This window comes from Fusarium proliferatum, assembly GCF_900067095.1.
Source record: "Fusarium proliferatum ET1 genome assembly, contig: FPRO_scaffold004, whole genome shotgun sequence".
NCBI classification, from domain to species: domain Eukaryota; kingdom Fungi; phylum Ascomycota; class Sordariomycetes; order Hypocreales; family Nectriaceae; genus Fusarium; species Fusarium proliferatum.
Window position 1 is genome coordinate 3,071,872 of NW_022194793.1, and position 19,919 is coordinate 3,091,790.

Below are 19,919 nucleotides of genomic sequence, written 5' to 3' on the forward strand. Positions count from 1 at the left end.
GAGTTGTTTGCTTCGTGTACCGTTGCCACCCAACGCCGAACAACCAACGCCAGAAACGGGCCCAAATCAAGGTTCCGCGAAACTTAAAGGAAGGCCTGAGACCGCCCCTGCGACCAGACCAGACCAGCCCATACCGACCGCCCGATCGTAAACAACAACGACAGAGGTCAAAACCTGCGACGAGCGCATTCATTTAGCTTGTTGTTCCTCACTGCTCGACTATTTGGCCGACTCGACATTCCTTCATATTCATCGTCGTTCGATTAGTTACGTTTCCAGCTCCGATAGTTCCAGCACAGCCCGCTTTGATACACGTTCCTTTCTCTAGTTCGACAGTTTTGCTACCACCTCGATTATGACCAAGCGCATTTTCCCCATCAGCGACTGGGCTCCTGCTCAAGAGGCCATGTTGGAAGCTCCCTCCGAATCTTCGCCGTTGGGCGTCTCGACGCCTGCCCAGACTGCGAACACCACTCTCCGCCCTGAAGCAGCCGCCATGCACACAGGTGCCCCCCCTCGAAACCGCAGCATGAGCCTTTCTATGCCATGGCGACGTCCTAAATCATTTGCTTTTGGTCATGACCATTCCCATTCGCAGCATCTTTCTCGGCATTTCAACGATCTCGCTGTCGACGATACCGAAGACGAGTTCCACGATCTGAACAGCGCCCATCACGAGACCCAGCATCAACACCACTTCCACACTCCAGGTGCCAAGCAGATCAAGGGCATGTTTCGCCGCGCTTCACTCTCGATTAACCGAATGGTTCATCGACGACCTTCGATTGCTGAAGATGTCGAACAAACCGAGACTGGCAGACCTACTACTTCATACAACAATGCGCACTCGACTTGGAGCCGTCTCCGACAAGCAACCGTTCGTCGCTCACGATCGATCTATGGATTCGATCTGAAACATGATCAGAACGCCTACAACTACGAGAACTCGTCACATCTCCCGATTCCCGGTTTCCGTGGCGAGCCACCCGTCATTCCCAGCAACTCTGGAGCTGCTGCTAAGGCCTCAGCTGCTATGCAGAATGAATACCTGGCTCGTCAGGGCTTGTACAACATGTGGTTGAATCCTAGCACCAACGACGAGAGCAACGATCGTGAGAGCGGAATCGGAATTACTGTGACACTTCCTGGAGTCGAGAGCGAGACTGAGATAGAGCAAAATGCTGCTATTAGCACGATCGACTTCATCTCTAGACTTCCTGCAGAGCTCGCTATTCATGTCCTCGCAAACCTCGACGCTCCAGCACTCAACAAGGCCAGCATGGTTTGCAAGAACTGGAACAAGATTGTTAGCAACCAGCACATCTGGCGTGAGTCTTGTCTTCGCGAGACTACTGCCACTTATGCTACAAGTGAGCCCGTTGCGCCTGGAAGTGGTCTCGGAGTTCCTGCTATTTCACCAGCGAATGACTGGAAGGATATTTACCGTGTCAAGCAGGAGCTGAGCCAGCGTTGGAAGACTGGCAAGGCCAGACCTGTCTATCTGAATGGACACAAGGACAGCATCTACTGCCTTCAGTTCGACGAGTAAGTTATTCGGTCCTTTTACAAGTGGTCTACTAACCAGAAAAGGCACAAAATCATTACTGGCTCCCGTGACAAGACGATTCGGGTATGGGATATGCATACCCTTGAATGCACCCTCATCATTGGACCACCCGAGGTCATCGCCGAACCCGACATGCTCATTGACGAGGATGGCAACCCTACTCATTTCGCTTCAGGATCCTCCGACAACGAGAAGTCAAACTTCTCTATGCCTCGCAGTACATCATTCCCTACACATCACATGGCCTCTATTCTGTGCCTGCAGTATGACAACGAGATCCTGGTCACTGGATCCTCCGACTCTACCTGCATCGTTTACGACGTACGCGCAGGATACCGTCCTATTCGCCGACTCCGACACCACACCGCAGCTGTTCTCGATCTTGCCTTTGACGACAAGCATATCGTCACATGCAGCAAGGACTTCAGCATCTGTGTCTGGGATCGCCACACCGGCGACTTGATCAAGCAGCTCCGGGGACACAGCGGACCTGTTAACGCAGTACAGATGCGGGGCAACACCATCGTGTCTTGTTCTGGAGATTTCCGCGTCAAGTTGTGGAACATTGAAACAGGCAAAAATATTCGTGAGTTCACGGGGCACACCAAGGGGCTTGCTTGCTCCCAATTCTCCGAAGATGGCCGATACATTGCATCTGCTGGTAACGACAAGGTTATCCGCATCTGGGATGCCAACACTGGCGAGTGTCTCCGTGAGATGCGCGCCCACGAGAATCTGGTTCGCAGTCTGCACATAGATAGTGTGAGCGGCCGACTGGTCTCTGGAAGCTACGACACTGACATCAAGGTGTGGGATATGGAGACTGGACATCAGCTGCTGGACTTTCCCAAGTGGCACGCAAGCTGGGTTTTGAGTGCGAAGAGTGATTACCGTCGCATTGTCAGCACAGGACAGGATCCCAAGATTTTGATAATGGATTTTGGTGCTGATGTTGATGGTATTGAGAGCATCGAGAGTGCCAGGCCTCTACAGATCGAGGGAGGGTTTATCTGAGCCCTGAGCATGCGACGGAATAATATGATTGGGGGATACTAATATGCCAGACGAACACGATTGAACTGGCTTTACGACTTTATGACATGGAAGGGTTTGCTAGACTGATTTTAAGATGTAAGGCAGCATTAGGGCATGTTGGATGGACATGCTAGGACATGGATGGACATGGACATGGTGCATGCGTGCAACCTCACGGAGCTCATTTGAGATCCGGCGATGGATCTATCGCTCATGAGGATTACTCGCCAATAGCGTTGATGAGCGATCTGGATCACATAGACTGCGTCTGGAGTTTATATAAATGAATTTACTTAACTGTTGCTTTCGAGTCCTGGGGTCTTCCGAGTCTCTGATTCTGTGCTTCGTTTCAAGACGGACGGTGAATTAATTTGTTTAAATGGTTACAGGGTTCATGGCCGATGCGTGAAACAAGGGAGTCTGAGATCCACGGGAACGCGCATCAATATCGAAATGCGGGATGAAAAAGGATGCGGAGTGAAACAGATAGCGTGTGATAGATAGACGTAGATCATGTGAGGGGGACTTTGCATAAACACGCATCCTGAACTAATTAATATATTTCATGTCTGCATGTTCGCAGTTCACCTGACTTTGACGGACTATCCTGTGCTATATCGGGTAGGTGGTATAGATTTAGAGTAATTGTTGTACCACATGCAGGCAACCGTTGACCTTAAATGCGACTCTGTGCTCAGGTTGATGTGCACTGTGAGGTGGTGGATTGGGCTGGAATGCGCTTCATGGTGTGGCGGGATGTGGGGAGCTGTGTTTTGAAACAGGGGACTGCAAGGGGATTTGTTGGCTGTGATGGCTTCAAAGCCACCGCGATTCAATATTTGCGAAGCTCAATGGCATTAATTCAATATCGATAGCTCCAAAACTTGCTTTTCGAGACTTTCATGCTCGGTTCTGGCTCTGAATGGCCTCATAACCGCCACTACAGCGATCCAGTCAAGGAATAAGTGAGGACCCCTACTGTAAATCCCTTTAATTAGCATCACCTCACGTACCGGAGCCACCTCGGCCACAGCATGATTAAGCGCTCAATGTATGGTAGTCGCGCGCGTGTTTGGAAGAGTCCTGGTAATAGCTGAGACGGCGAGGGGGATTCTATGCCGTGGCGCAGAGAGAGTGGGAATGTCTTGGTGATTAAACGGACCATGGCGTAATGCTTCAGTGGGAGAGGAATGTAGTTTCGTATTGTATTGAGTTTCTGAAGCTAAGAGTTGTCGATACCACGTTACTGGTAGCCACGGGTTATCTTTGCAGCGAGAGCGAGGGCGAGAGACTACGCACTTTCTTTGGGTGCCATAGTGAATCATTGTTCTGAGATGCATGATCTGGTGGTTTGGACCTGTGATGGCTTCTTTAGTCTCTATGCAAGGAGAATTGCCGCTGTTTAGATCATGCCCCGGTTCTTTTGATCCGGGAGATGTAGCGTGAGCCACCCGCTGGCTTGTCCGGGGTCGTCCAGTGAAACAGGGCGCTAGACCGATTATGTCCTGGTAGAGGTACTTTCCCTTTTTGTCGAGAGATCAAGGGTGTTCTCTTCGGTAACTGGACGAGCTTGTTCTGTTCCCCTTTCCCGTCGGGTCCAGGTTCTATTCTCTTTTCCTGCATCATCGCCTCGATTCATCATCATCCTATACTCGCCCAACGCATCCTTGATCTCTTTGTATCATAATCATTATCGTTTCATGTTTTGTTCTGGCCTGGTCGGCCTTGTGTGAAACAGTCCGTGATGCTACCATAGCCAATGATGATCACTTTAATCTTGTCTTGCAGCTAGCTTCAGCCCCCCTTGGAAGAGCGAGCAGACATTCAATGGACAACTCCACTCCAACGGCAGGCCCTCAGAGGCAGAAACGGTGGATGGCGTCCGAGGACAGTTACCACGATGAGATCCCTGTTCCTGGTCAGGGCAGCAATAAGGTAAGTCGAGTCAATAGTTCATGTCACATATAATCATCCCAACCGTGTGTGTATATCTACCCTGTCTACTCTACTCTTCCCTTTCTTCCGTTCCATTTCAAGTCAGTCCGAAGCTACCACACCACACCCTCCACCACGACAGTCAGTCTTTATCGTGTGAACACGCGATCGCGTGTGTCTCTCCTTGCCTCTCTTTTTTACTCATTTTTCCTGCTTGTCTGGGACAGCGTCATCTTTGATCACCACCCTCTCTTTTTATTTTGCCTGGTTTTTAAACAACAAGCCAGCGCCCGTCTCTCTCTTGAATATACTTGTTTCTTGGCTTTAAAGATTTTTGGTCTTATTTTCTTTGGCCTATCTACCTGGTAAGTTTCATCAGTGAACAAGCCTCAATATGCAAGCGGAACAAGGGACCAACAACACATGCGAACCCGCTTCTCAAGTGCTGCTTTCGAGCATTGCCGGCCGGTTCATGATCATGTAAACAATTGATTCCTAGTGGTCTCAGCGTTTATAGATCCTTCTCGGCTGTACACCCTTTCGGTGCCACTGTCGAAAGCTGCCGAGATATATCATCACCTGCCTCACTTGGACTCTTACGGCTGTCGACAGTGTCAGGCTGCCAATTCGATTCACACACTGCACCTCACTTTCGTTCCGCCAATGCCATTGTTGTTGTTGTTATTCTCTGCCTTATTTATTCTCGTCTGTTCCTTCGTCCATCCTCTCTTTTTCATCCTTTCTTCACCATTGTGCAGATCATTGTTCCCTTCCTTTGTTCACCTCGATCTACACAAAACCCTAACCAACCCCAAACCTCATCGACAGCTTTCTCGAGCTTGATATTTATTGAGGTCTCTTCCTTTCTCTCACATCACACCGATTTCCCCAATTGACTTGCGTATGGTTTCCTCCAACTTTGTCAAAACAACATACAAAAATACAGGTATACTGACTTTATCCTTCGTAGCCATCTGCAATATCAACACACTCTCTAGAGCGATACTATACCGCTACACCCCAGAAACAACGATTTAGCTGGCTATTCATCGTCATCATGGGGCTTTCGACTATCGTCACGGCCTCCCTCTTGGCCATGCGCCTCTTCACCCTCCCAGCTTCGGCTGCTCCTCAGGCTATTGAGGTTGAGGTTGATGGCGCTGCTCCCGCGGCCTCTGTGTCTACTGCCGCACCGGCCTATCCTGCACCTCCATCGCCCGAGCCTGCCACTCCCAAGGCTCCTGCTTACTCGGCTGCCGCCGCTGCTGGTTCTTGGTGGATGTCCGACATCAAGCGTCAAGGTGTCGTTGCTTATGGCTCCGCCGACTACAAGATCTTCCGCAACGTGAAGGACTACGGTGCCAAGGGTGATGGTAGCTCTGACGATACTGATGCCATCAACGCCGCTTTCTCTGACGGCAATCGTTGTGGTAAGGGTTGTGACTCTTCTACTGTCACTCCCGCTCTCGTCTACTTCCCTGCTGGTACCTATGTTGTCTCCAAGCCTATTCTCCCCTACTACTACACTCACATGATTGGTGATGTCAACAACCTTCCTGTTCTCAAGCCAACTGCCAACTTTGAGGGCATGGCTGTCATTGACGTCGATCCCTACAACTCGGACGGCTCCAACTGGCATACCAACCAGAACAACTTCTTCCGACAGGTCCGCAACTTCAAGATTGATCTCACCGGTATGCCCAAGAGCTCCGGTACTGGTATCCACTGGCAAGTCGCCCAAGCTACCTCTCTTCAGAACATCGTCTTCCAGATGATTGAGGACCCTAGCGACGACAACAAACAGCAAGGTATCTTCATCGACAACGGCTCCGGCGGCTTCATGACCGACCTCACTTTCATTGGTGGTCGATATGGTGGTTTCTTTGGTAGTCAACAGTTCACCAGCCGAAACATGACTTTCCGCAACTGCAACACTGCCGTCTACATGAACTGGAACTGGCTGTGGACTCTCAACGGCCTCGACATCTCTGGCGCCAAGGTCGGCATTGACATGACTGCTGGCGGCAACGTTCAGAACGTCGGCTCTATTCTCCTTACCGACAGCAAGATTGCCAACACTGCAGTCGGTGTCCTGACCAACTACAACCCCGCCCAGCCTGATACCAATGGCACCCTTATCATCGACAACGTCGACATGTCCTCTGCTGTCCCTGTCGCCGTCAAGGGTGGTGGATCTAGCGCTACTATCCTCCCTGGCAACGCCAAGATTGCATCCTGGGTCCAAGGTCGTGCCTACAGCGGCGGAAGTGGTAAAGCTATCCAGGCCACTCAGACTCCTGTCACCAAGCCAAAGGCTCTTCTCGATTCCAAGGGTAACGTCGTCACCAAGAGCAAACCTCAGTACAACAGTGTCCCTGCTTCCAACTTCATCTCCGTCAAGTCCAAGGGTGCCAAGGGTGATGGCAAAACCGATGATACTGCTGCCATTCAGGCTGTCTTCAACAGTGTCCAAGATGGTCAGATCGTCTACTTCGACCACGGCGCTTATGTCATTACCGATACTGTCAAAGTTCCCAAGAACATCAAGATTGTTGGCGAGGTCTGGCCTCTCATCATGGCTGGCGGAAACAAGAACTTCAAGGATCAAGCCAACCCCAAGCCCGTCTGGCAAGTCGGTCAAGCTGGTGATGTGGGCAACGTCGAAATCCAGGACCTCATGTTTGAGACTCTCGGACCTCAGCCCGGTGCCATCTTGATGGAGTTCAACGTCGCTGGTTCTACTCCCGGCTCTGCTGGCCTCTTTGATGTCCACTTCCGTGTTGGTGGCTCTGCCGGTACTCAGCTTCAGTCCGACAAATGCAAGAAGAACCCCAAGGTCAAGGCCGATCCCAATCCTGAGTGCCTCGGCGCCTTCATGCTCTTCCACATGACCAAGCAGTCTAGCTGCTACCTCGAGAACACCTGGTTCTGGGTTGCCGACCACGAGCTCGACCTTGGAGATCACTCTCAGATCAACCTCTACAACGGCCGTGGAGTTCTGATTGAGAGCACCAAGGGCGCTTGGCTGTGGGGTACCGCTTCCGAGCACAGCGTTCTCTACAACTACCACCTTGAGAATGCCTCTAATGTCTACATGTCGCTCATCCAGACCGAGACTGCTTACATGCAGGGCAACCCTGACGCGACCGTCCCTTTCACTGTCAACAAGAAGTACTTCGATCCCGACTTCAAGGCCACCTGCACCGGTACCTCTGAGCGTTGTGCCCGTACCTGGGGTCTCCGCGCTGTCAACTCCAAGGATGTCTTCATCTATGGAGGAGGCCTCTACAGCTTCTTCGACAACTACGACCAGGTCTGTGTTGGTGAGAACAACTGCCAGGACAACATGATCGACATTGAGAGCTCGCAGGTGCACCTTTACGGCATCAGCACCAAGGCCTCTGTCAACATGGTCAATGTTGATGGCAAGTCGGCGGTCCTAGACAAGGACAACCGCAACAACTTCTGCGCTGCCATCGCGCTCTTCTCATCTTAGGAAGATGAAGTCGATGCACCACCCTATGGTGTGCCTCCTTACGCCTAACCAACGCGAAATACCCGAGCGACACGTGCTCATTGCTGATTATGTGCTTTCAACGTGCCTCTGATTTTTCTTTCTTCTTTTTTTTCCATAGGGTCTTTTTTGTTCCAGGATGGAACTGGAGTTTCGGATAGTAAGCGATGAAAAACGCTTTTGATATGCACCTCACCTTTGAGTAGACAGGGTAGCTGAATGAATCAAGTTGAGACAAGAAGTGTCGTCTCCAGATGTGAAATTGCGATGAGTCTGATGTGATGTGCTATGCAATACTGTGATGTTATGACATAGCCAGATGTGATGATGTTTGTCCGCGAGACGTTGTGGTCACAAGGCACTTAGTAGAGGACAAGGGACAAAGAATGACATGAAACAAGAGTAGACTAAAAAAGAACTAAACTAAACGCAAGTCAACGTTGCATATCGACTGCCTCTGCATAAGGAGGAATCTGAAAAGGCAAAAGGATGCTAATGGAAATCGAACCATCGAACCAGCAAAAGCGAAGCCGAGTCCCGAAGGAGATGGGAGGCGGAGTGGTAAATGGAAGATGTACACCACTCCGCCAAAGTTCATTTTTAGCTACTTCGCTGAACGAGAGAGTAATAGAATGGAATATCAAGGCTGATCCAAAGTCTTGGAGGGAGATTAGCGCGGCGCCGTGGCGCTGATGCTGCCTGGTCTGGGTGCAGGGGTGGTGATGATTCACGGCTGAACGATAAGGCTGCCAGACTGAGCCCAGCAGATCCAGGCACAGTGAACATGACTGGGGTTTAAGGGAGTAAATAAATTGTTAATATATTTTCTGTATATATTGCTTAAAATGGAGAAGAGTGTAAAATTGAGAGGGAAAGGTACGGCGTGGTTGCAAAAGTGAGAGCTTAAGGGTAGCTGATATTCGAACTCATAACCAAAAAGCGAAGTCTCCCGAAGGAGATGTTTATCTGGAGATCGAACCGGATTTCGGTTGAGTTAAAGATGTAGCTACTTCGCTGGTAGTATTGCCTGTTAGTATGGTCTATAACCTATGGATGGTGTTGGCTGAGGAGCCCAGAGCTTTTGCAAGACAACAGGGAGCTTGCCTAACTTCGGAGATGCTGTCACAAGTAAACCAATGCAGTATCTACATGTTTACTACATCATGTATAATGGTATTGTTTTTCAGGTGCAGAAAAGTACAAAAAAAAAAAAGGTCAGTATGGGCATTCCTTGTTCACATTGCGCCTCGAACAGGGACTCTGGCCTGACAAAAAGCGAAGGCTTTACATCCGGAGATGGTCAAGCAAGGTCTGTTCAACTGAGCAATTGGTTGGTATTTCTCGCTACTTCGCTGGTATCTGTTTGTTTGCTTTGGTATATAACAGACTGTTGTTTGTCGCTGTCGTTGTTGGGTGGAAGTGGTGATGTGCTGCAGGGGTTGTTAGCGGGTGTGGGGTTCTGAAGCCGGCGTTGAGTCACCTCGCCGAGATCTGCGAGGACCCCGGCAGACAGCACTTGACTTGTGAGTAGCTGTCTCTTTCATGCATACTATCGGCTCGTAGACACTAGTTGATCAAACGGAATGTCAACTATTTACTTAATGCTCTCATATGAACAGTCACGGTATATACTGAACGATTGGTGATATAGAGTTCTGCCTAATCTGACCGCCTACTGTACCGTATTCTTTCGGCTAGATCTCCCGCGGTTGGTGCCATTTGACTACCCCGATAACTCACTCTCATCTTCCAATACTCGTTGTATTGCTTGCTTGAGCAAAATGTCGTGGACAAAGAAGAAGACAACAGGGCCTGCACCACCTCAACTTTGTTTCACACCCAAGTTGTCAGAATGGAATGAGGGAAAGCGGGCTTCTAATAACGGCCGGGGCACTGATGATGCTCTCACTGTGACCCGAATCCTTGAAGCAGCCGATATCCCATGCTGTATAGTCGGTACCAGTGCTCTCATATTTTATGGAGCTGCCAGAGTGCGTCACGTATGTTTATAGGTTTCTATAATATGGATGATTCTGTTGATGCTCGATAGCACTGGGAAATCTGCGTCCCAACGCATCTCGTTGATAAAGCGGTTGCATTGTTACAGTCAGAACCTCATTCTGCCACTTACCACCTCGCGGAACCCTGGGACACACCAAGCTCATCTCTATTGCATACTTGGCACCGCTTCAATCATAATGAAACCGATTTCTGCTTTGTCATTGTTCCCGACAGGGATGTCCATATTGTATGCGAACCCTCTAACTTCACCCGTAGCCTTCGAGGACTACCGTATCCCAAACTGGACGTCTTTATACAGAGCTGTCTAGACACAGGCGACGAACTAAAACTCTGTGATGTGATTGATGGTACAGACCTGCCAGAGGAATGGGGAGAAGAGAATCTTGAACTGGACGGTACAAACGATGTTGACTGGGCCATTGAGGCAAACAAGAGAGGTTCAGAATTCCAAGACGAGCAGTTTGCGGGTTGGTCGATTTTTGCGTGCAAACCAAAAAGCAGACGAACTATGTGGCAATCATACGTACGAACGAAGAAGGACAGATTGGATTGGACCAAGCCGAGCCATGTGTTTACTACCCAATATCGTATTATCGATACCCCGGACTCATGGACTGTTCTTTCGGATGATTACTAGAAACACATAGGGTGAAGTGATGATGTGGTGTCAAAGACTGCGCAGTCCAAAAATAATGAAAAGGTTCATACATTATAGCCTAACCCCCAGGAAGCAAGAAAATAGTAGACCCTAATATAAATATAAAAATAAATTCATAAAAGGTATCCTAAACTTATCCTAAACTCACTAAACTTATATTAAATTACCTAAGTTCTTCTATTACTTGAGGTCCGAAGTTTTCTTTCCTCCCCTCGCCACCCCACATCTAGTCCAGTCGAAGAACCTTTTTCATGTTCTTGCATGCCTCCTTGCTATTATCAAGCTTGAAGACATCGTAGAATTCACGACGCCAGTTCTCTGACAGATGCTCGCTCCATGTTCTGATTTCATTGCCGTATTTTCGAAAAAGGAACGTAAGGTCCTGAAAGTCTGATTGCTTCTGTCTTGAGATCCAAGTTCCCAACTTTCCTTCGACCTGCCAAGTCAGGGGGATTACCGGAACCTGATTGCCTTGAGGTGTTGCAAAGTGAGGCGTGATGAGTTCAAGAGAGTCTTCGTCTCCTAGATCGGGGGTGTTGAGTTGGCCTGATGGGTGAGTTTAGTTAGTTAGTCACGCCACACATAATATGCCCCCTTCTCTTTTACCTGAAAGAACAATATCCACTCCAACAAGCTGGCCGTTTTCCCCAATGTCCACAAACATCCTCTCCTGGATGCTACCCATGATCTCATAATATGAGAGAATTGGCCTAGAGCCTTATGTTAGTCCACCCTAACGCGAATAGACAGAAATGGCGACACCTACCAGCTGTATGGGGATAATATTGCCCTGACTTGGCGAACGTCGGTCGCTAATACGAGAAGATCGAGGTCGCGGGTCTCGCGCTCTGAGCCTCGAAGTTTGAGAGCCCAGCCGCCAAACCACGCATATCGTGTCTTGCCATCAAATGCTGCCTGAAGCATAGCAGCAGCCTTTGACATCTGCTTGTTGGTGGCTCTTACAGCATTACGCTCAAGGTCTCTAAGTTCTGTTGGAGTGGCTTGGCCAAAGTATCGAGCCATGTTGGATGTGAAAAAGATATGGGATGAAAGTGATGTTATACAGTAATAGGACCAAATGGGTGGGAAATGCAGTATGTCCTGGTATTTTAAAGTTTTGGGCTGAGAACTGGAACTGATAGCCTGGACATGATAGACCAGCTCGAGGAATTCCCAGCATATTTATACATCTAGCACGAAGTTCTCTGAATAGCAACACCGGGTTCTGAGGCGGAACGATGTCGTGATGCCTTGCCATTTGCCTCCACCTGTTCCTGTTGGCCTGCTGCCAGGCCGTCAGCGCTTGGGGCCGCATGAACTCAGCCAAGCGGCCAGACAAACCTAGCCTCCCTAGCCTCTCATCCGCCATCATGTATGTCGACCTTGTCAAAATGCAAGTGATGTTCGGAACATTTAATGAGGCTATGGCACGGTGCGGTAAAGTCGTGCCAGGATCTAGCCGATAATTCTTTGATTGGGAATTGCTTGCCGCGTGATTGTGATACCCTGTCTGCCTGTGATCTTGCCAGAGTCCACTGATCCTTTCAAAAGACTCACTCCTTATGGTAAAAGAAAGCAGTTTCACATTGAGTGACACAGAAATTCCATTCATTACTCGGTGAAACAACATTTGTTGCTGGAGTATTTCTCTTGGGCATGGACTCGAACCTGCAACGATAAAAAAAAGCGAAGGAAGTGTTCTGGGATTCCGGACTCCCCACTCGACCACGTTGGGACTTAGTAGTGTTCTTAAGTTTTGAGTGTGCAGCTACTTCGCTGGTGGACAAGTCATTTGTTTTGGTATATAAGGGTATGCGGGTTGCTCTTAAAGTTATATGGCCAAACCTACTGCTTGTGGCTCTGGAGTTTATGGCCTGAAGATACGTGAAGAAGCAAAGAATCTATGACACCAACGTTTCTATTTCAAATGTGAACTCTCATCTTAGTATGGGATGTATGAAAGGAGAAAGATGAATATGGTCGTGTTAAAAAAGGAGTTCAAGGGTTCGAACATACGATGTGACGAGCACCAAAAAGCGAAGGCAACGAGGCGTCTGCTCCCCGCTGCGTTATACGTGATCCTTAGTATGTATTTTTGGCTACTTCGCTGTCAGTAGTGTTGGAAATTGTAGTATATAAATGTATGTGGGCAAGTCGGGCCCTCAAAACGCATAATGATCATCACTTAACAGCAGCAACATATACACAGGGAATTTCACTATAACTACGCATACCACACGCATCAAAAGAAAGACCTGTTTAAAGAGAAGGAAGCAGAAAGAGGAAGAAGGTAAGAGCGTAGTGGAAGAATAGGACTCGACCTTGCAAAGTGCCGAATGATAAGACAATAAAAGCGACGGGAGCGCTATGCTCTATCTAAGTCCACCTGCCGTCAATGAATTTGAATCATGCTCCTGCTACTTTTCTTGCTGGGAAATATATAATTGTAGTATGAGAAGGTATCTCATGGCTGGTATCTAAATTCTGTATCCATTCATCTTGTGAAGATCACTGTAGGCACCGAGCTTGCACATCACATTACGGGATAAGTCACTCTTCGGTCCCAATAACGATAAAGTTAGGTATCTGCTTATCCGAAACGATCAAATTAAGACATTGTTTCTATCTTTGGCTTGATCTGGCTGTTTGCCGGAACAACAAGTCAGGTCTACAGCCGCTTGTTCCGGTTGGCTCACACATCTATTCATTGAACTACCTGGGTGCTCAGAATGACAGCAGACTCTAGATATGAGTGAAAACGATGCAGAAACCCTGGAATATCCTTTACTGAATATTCCCGTGAAACAGGTTCTTTAGCGATATGGGCTCGTTAGCATGTGTACGGCGATGTGGAAGATGACAAGGTTGAAAGCTAAGACATGATCATGGCTGAGAGTATAAAGCGAGATGCAGTCAGCGATGAGCAGAATGACCGAGAAGACTTCGAAAAGGCTGTTTAATTCTGCCGGGAACATATCAACTGTGCGGATGGACACCCTGGAGTTCTTGAGATAATCTTCCAGGTCGATAGGGAGGATGTCAGTGGGATCAAAGTTCCTGATGTAGGCTAGATACTCAAAGAAGGCTACAGAGTCATACTGCCAGAGTTGCCGTGGAGTAGTGGGCAAAAGAAAGACAAAAAACTAGAATGTGATGGCCATTACAGGACTCGAACATAGAGTCATAAACACTGTAAGAAACGAAGGGTGGATCCGGGATTCCGGACTCCCGCTACACCAAGAGGTTCATCTTGTAAGTTTCTGGCTACTTCGTTGAAAGCTACTGTTTTAATTTGGTATATAACAAAGCTTCCAGGTTGGTCCTTGTTGTCTGTAGTCTGGTCAAAAGGGGTTGTTGCTGCCTGGGACGTGTAGGCAGCAGCCGAGGCGCAGCACAAGTAGCGACCAACATCGTTGGATAGACAGTTCGAGAGGCCTCACTTTATTTTGCTTTTAGAAACTTTCTCATTGATGAAGAGGAGGCCCCTGTTGAGCTGAATGGTTGAGTTTGATCTGAGCCGTCTGACCATGGCTCAAGGGTCGGTCATCCGAAGCAGACCAGCACACGATCGCCAACGCCATCACCTGAGACACGACGACTCCACATCATGACACTGCAGTAAAACAGAAGATCAAATGGATGAGATGTCGTATTGAAATGGCCTTGATTGAACTCTCTGTTCCATCGATGGGCAAGTGTCTGTTCAGATGGGACAGCGAGCTGAACCCCTGACTTACGCCAAGAGTATTCTTTACTCGATTATACAAGCCTTGAATTATTCAAGACCCAAAATCACAGTATTAGTGACGGAAAAAAAAAGAGGCGTGCTTCGAACACAGGCAAAAAGACAAGGAGTGGGTAGCGGGAGAGAGAGTTTTTAGGAGCGGATTTTAAGATTCATAGGTTCTAGGACGTATACCGCTACACCACTCCTTATCGAGAGGGATACATTAATTCTAATATTTAACACTCTACCCTGGCCGAGTTGCGAGTTGCGTTCATGCGAGCGAGCCCGCCACTTACACCATACCACACGACTTACCGGGTCTGGTCACCAAGACCACGAAAAAATACCCCTGAGTTTACTGCATTATTATATGCAACCTATACGTTAGCTTACAAGGAGCTCAGGCTTGGAAACAAGCTATAGCAAAAAGAAATGCCACAAGAGAAATAATAACAGTAGAAAAAGAGGGCACAAGGAGCAAAGAATAAGAAAGGGAAGAATAAAAAAAAGAAGAGAACAAGAACTTGGTAGAAGTGGTAAGTGCGAGGAGTGGTACAGGGTCGGAGGGAGGGTCAGAGGATTCGAAGGAGAGGAAGGATTCGAAGGAGGGGGAGGATTCGTAGAAGAGGGCCTCGAAGGTAGGGTCGTAGGAACGGGGGATACCACTGTACCACTCTTGGCTGGGGGTATAGAGAGTGATTTTGGCATATAAGGGTATGTCCTCTGGTCTGGGACACAAGACCCCAGTGCTGGTAGGCTGTCGTTCTAGGCAGGGCAAAGCATGCTTCTGCCTAACTGAACTATGACCCTCCTCCCTGCCCCCTTTTCTGACTTGGCCTCATATTGAAGCTGCCATGAAGGCCTTTACGTCAAGAGCCAAAGTTTGAAGTTGTCCTTCTCATTACATCCTCAAGTCGCCCCTAAGTCGTGCCTTCGTCCAACCGAGGTTGAGTAGACATATACCTTTTCTCACAGCGTGCTTGTAACAACCCTCTTTCAAAACCATGTATTCGACTAGCCATTATGGAAATGGACTGGCAAAAAGGAAGAAAATAACTGAGTATCGTTCAACTTGAGCAAAAAACGAGGAGCGGTGTAGTGGGAGAAGGAATTGTAGGAGCGGATTCAAGAGTTTTTAGGTTCTTAGGTTATAGGAGCGGATACCACTACACCACTCCTCGCCGAAGGATATAGATGTGATTTTGACATATAAGGTGTAGAGTCGGGGACTGGTGCTACTCAGCAGCCAAATGCAAGATATCATGCACCAGTGAGGGCAAGGAGGATATTGCCCATGTGTGTTAATTGTCTGTTTGTGATGGGCCGAAAGCTTCTCTTGTCCTCTCACCTTTATCACATGTGCTTTCCAAAGGGAAAAAGGAAATGTCATGGGAGACACTCGAAGTCGTGACTCTGGCAAAAAACAAAGAGCGGGATCCAGTGGGTTGAGAGAGTTTATAGGAGAGAGTATGAAGATTTTAGGTTAATAGGATGCGGATTCCCACTAGACCACACGCTCTTTGCTGAAAACAATATCAGTGGTTTTGGTATATAAGGGGTAGGCGGCCACGTCGTGCTGAATGGCATGCCATACGTTGATCATCGATGCAGCGCCTATATCAATGGCATGAGTGTCCTTGGAGGTGGGACATGATCGTGTTCTGAACCGTGATGGTAAAAAGAGGATTTGATCGCCGAGGGTGAGGCCTGCAGATGGGCTCATCATCAAGCACTGGTCTGCCAAAGGTGCAAAGCGGAGGACAAAAAAAGGGGGCTCCTTGTAGAGAAGGATTCGAGGTCGAGAGCCATGACAAAAAACGAGGAGTGGGTAGTGGGTGAAGAATTTTTAGGTGCGGAATGAAGAGAGTTTATAGGTTCTAGGACGTATACCACTAGACCACTCTTCGTTGGTATAAAGAGTGTTTTTGGTATATAAGGGGTAGGTGTCCCATGGTCTGTGCAAGGTCCGCAGGCAGCTGCGGTCAGCATTGTGTCGAAGTAAGGCGGATCTTTCGCCACCTTGTAACTTTCCCCAGCCTAAAACTCTCTTTATGTGGCAGACTTCGTCGTCAGATGGGCTTAGGCAATTGTGTGGGTAGTTGGTATGCTGCCTCAGCGGTGCTTATGGTAACTTGCATCACACTCCTTACTTGAGACAGCTGCAGCAAGCAAAGTTATCAGGCGAGTCGAAGAAATTCCTTCCAGTTTGGCCGTTCTCGGGGAATGTTGTCGTGTTTTTGCACCGCAAAAAAGAACAACGCCAAGAGTCATTCGAACTCATGGACGGCAAAAGTGAAGAGTGGCCTAGTAGGAGACTGTTTTTTAGGTGCGGTTTGAAGAGGGTGTATAGGTTTTAGCTGCGGTACCACTAGACCACTCTTCGTCAGGGATAACTGTGCTTTTGGTATATAAGGGGTAGGTGTCGAGTGGCCCCATCTAAAGCTCGGTGCCCCCTCGTTCAAACAGGGCGATGGCATATAAAAAGAAAGTCTGATTCGATGTTCCTGCAATCTGAGAACGTTCTTATACGGTTATATCGCAAAAAGAATGACATTAAATGTCATTCACTCAAGATCGACAAAAACGAAGGGAGGTTCTGTAGGATGAGGATTCGTAGGGCTGGATTCTGGACAAGATTCGTGGGTATGGAGGTTCGTAGGTTGTAGGAAGGGTATCGCTAGTTCACGGTTCGGTGAAGGATAGTGAGTGATTTGACATATAAGGGGTAGATGTCGACTGTCTCTATCGGAGCTTTGTGACCCCTGTGCCAAACAAAGTAACCAATACAAAAGAAAAGTCGAAGTCCATATCGCTGCAATCCAGCGATCGTTCTCGTATTGTGAAGTCGTACCAAAAAAAAAAAAGAAGGCCATCGACTCTCGTTCGAACTCGTGAACGGCAAAATGAAGAGTGACCCAGCGGGAGAAGGATTTTTAGGGGCGGATTTTAGAGATTTTAGGTAAGATTCTAGGATCTAGGACGGATACCGCTAGGCCACTCTTCGGAAGTGTGGTGAGTGCTTTTGGTATATAAGGTGTAAGGACGGAGGGACCGTACTGCCAGCGCTGCAATGGCGAGGCGATTGAGGCCACCTGACCAGACTCCTCCAGGCAACTACCCTCAAATGATCGAGCACTGAACAAGACCCAACACTGCCCCAAGGGTACTCTTGCGCAATGTGAGTGGAATCAGGAATAACCATTCATCATCAACAATGTCATGGTCTTCGTACACTCCGTGGCATTTGGTATGGACTGGCTGTCATATACCCCTGAATCGATATCTTCGTCACCCAAAACTATTGTTCAGTCGTTGACAAGCGAAAAAAGAAAGATCGTGTTGAGATTGTCGTGTTTTGGTATGATCCGGCAAAAACGAAGAGTGGTGCAGTGGGAGAAGGAATTGTAGGAGCGGAGTTTAGAGATTTTAGGTTATGATCTTAGGATCTAGGACGGATACCACTGCACCACTCTTCGGAAGGGTAGTGAGTGTTTTTGGTATATAAAGGGTAAGGACGACGAGCCGTGCTGGTGCCTAAGGTGCAGGCCGCCCTCAAGGTGTGTCAGCCTCCCAGGCCCGCCCCTGATCAGGACCTGCCTGCTGTCGATTGACTGGCACAATGACATGCACTCCGTAATATCGTTTGTGCTCCTCGTCGTGTGAGCAGAAGTGACCTTCTCATTGTCCTGTCTCATCTCGGTCATGAGTCCTTCTCGGCTTGGTGAACAAGCTGGTATCGACTAGAAACAAAATGACACCGACGTTGCTTGTCGCGGTGGCTGTCGCTTGGTCGGTTTGCTGGCTGGGAGAGCAAAAAGAAAAGCGACTTCGTTTCCATGCCGAAATTGTGCCATCCGGCAAAAAACGAAGAGTGGTACAGTGGGTGAAGGAGGAATTGTAGGAGCGGATTTTAGAGATTTTAGGTTTATGATCTTAGGATCTAGGACGGATACCACTGTACCACTCTTCGCCGACAATAATAGAGTGGTTTTGGTATATAGGGGGTAGACCTCCACGTCCCGTTTAACGCCAGATCACCCAAAGAATCGACCAACAGATCGGACCGGCTTGCAAAGTGCCTCATGTCTGCCTACCATCAAGCTTTCCGCAAAGGCTCAAGCGTACCCGCCAAACAATCTCGCCTCCTGCCTGCATGGAGCATCACGGCTTCGTTTCAATGGCACTTATTGACAGGTCACGGAGTTCCACCATATGTCTGTTGTCCAAACGAAAGTCGTCGATGTTGTGAGACGTCGTAAATGCTTGTTCATGTTCATCCCTGCGTTCGAGCGCCGTAAAGCCTGCAGGGAAATAAGAAGAAAAGGAGTCGACTGAAAAGATCGAGGTGCCAAAAAGGAAGTCGAAGCACATGGCAAAAGCGAAGAATGGTGTAGTGGGTGAGAATGGTCTTAGGAGCGGATTTTTAGAGATTTTAGGTGACCTTAGGAGTAGGACGTATACCGCTACACCACTCTTCGCATCGGTATAGAGAGCGATTTTGGTACATAAAGGTAACCCCCTCCATGGTACGTATCGTCGTGGCATGGCCTCGCTGCGTTCGAACGTCGTCAAAAGTTGACCAGATAAGTCCGCGAAAAAATAGATCAGATGTCCAGACCAGAAGAACAAAAAGTTGAGTTGAATGGCAAAAGCCGAAGAGTGGTGTAGTGGGAGAAAGATCATAGGAGCGGAAAGAAGATTTTTTAGGTGATCATAGGAGTTTAGGAGCGTATACCACTACACCACTCTTCGGTACTGGTATATAGAGTGATTTTGGTATATAAAGGTAAGACCTAGGGGTACATGTTGACATCAGGGGGTATAGTTGCCGGTCGAACGTCGTGGGATTTAGCGAAATAAATCCAGGGAAAAAATATGTGACAGGTCCGGGCCATGCGACAAAAATTCGAGCCAACTGGCAAAAACCGAAGAGTGGTGTAGTGGGAGAAGGATCATAGGAGCGGATTTTAAGAGATTTTAGGTGATCATATGAGATTTAGGAGCGTATACCACTACACCACTCTTCGGTATGGGTATTGGGCGGTTTTTGGTATATAAGGGTAGGCATGGTCGTCTCGTGGAGGGCGCAAGGTGCAGTGGGCGTGGTTCGTGGGTGAAGCGAGAACGAAGAAGGTTTCCGTGCGTTCGGAGCGGGCGAATGAGAGAGGTCACGACATCGTGAGTTTAGTTAGTATGACTCTTTGGGATGAGTCATTAAAAGCGTATTCGGTTTCTCGAGGCTTTCATGATCACTTGATCACAGACACAGCCCAAAATAATATTCGTCGTGTTCGTCGTCGCAGCATTTCGTCGTGAATTTGCAGGTTGAAGTTGTCATGATGAACCCCACCTCAAATAATAATTTACAGACGTCAGAAGTCGGAGCTTTCTTTTTTCCGGCCACCACCATTAGTCTCTGAGCTTCCTGGAGCTTCCTTGGCGGCAGCCCACTACTAGCGCG

At 48.4% G+C, this 19,919-nt stretch overlaps 4 protein-coding genes across 4 annotated transcripts; 3 read left to right on the forward strand and 1 right to left on the reverse strand.

Annotated features, from left to right (window-relative positions):
* Window positions 1-355: 355 nt before the first annotated feature.
* Window positions 356-2,581, forward strand: FPRO_05160 (uncharacterized protein; the record flags this gene model as incomplete). Its single annotated transcript, XM_031230747.1, has 2 exons — window positions 356-1,545; window positions 1,591-2,581. 2 exons carry the CDS (start codon window positions 356-358, stop codon window positions 2,579-2,581), a joined length of 2,181 nt encoding a protein of 726 aa, XP_031080853.1.
* A 3,013-nt stretch (window positions 2,582-5,594) lies between these two features.
* Window positions 5,595-8,033, forward strand: FPRO_05161 (putative beta-1,3 exoglucanase precursor; the record flags this gene model as incomplete). The annotated part of the gene is made up of 1 exon (XM_031230748.1): window positions 5,595-8,033. One exon carries the CDS (start codon window positions 5,595-5,597, stop codon window positions 8,031-8,033), a length of 2,439 nt encoding a protein of 812 aa, XP_031080854.1.
* Window positions 8,034-9,832: 1,799 nt separating this feature from the next.
* On the forward strand, window positions 9,833-10,710 carry FPRO_05162 (uncharacterized protein; the record flags this gene model as incomplete). The annotated part of the gene is made up of 2 exons (XM_031230749.1): window positions 9,833-10,051; window positions 10,102-10,710. 2 exons carry the CDS (start codon window positions 9,833-9,835, stop codon window positions 10,708-10,710), a joined length of 828 nt encoding a protein of 275 aa, XP_031080855.1.
* A 247-nt stretch (window positions 10,711-10,957) lies between these two features.
* FPRO_05163 (uncharacterized protein) lies at window positions 10,958-11,754 on the reverse strand (the record flags this gene model as incomplete). Its single annotated transcript, XM_031230751.1, has 3 exons — window positions 10,958-11,277; window positions 11,338-11,441; window positions 11,498-11,754. 3 exons carry the CDS (start codon window positions 11,752-11,754, stop codon window positions 10,958-10,960), a joined length of 681 nt encoding a protein of 226 aa, XP_031080856.1.
* Window positions 11,755-19,919: the final 8,165 nt, after the last annotated feature.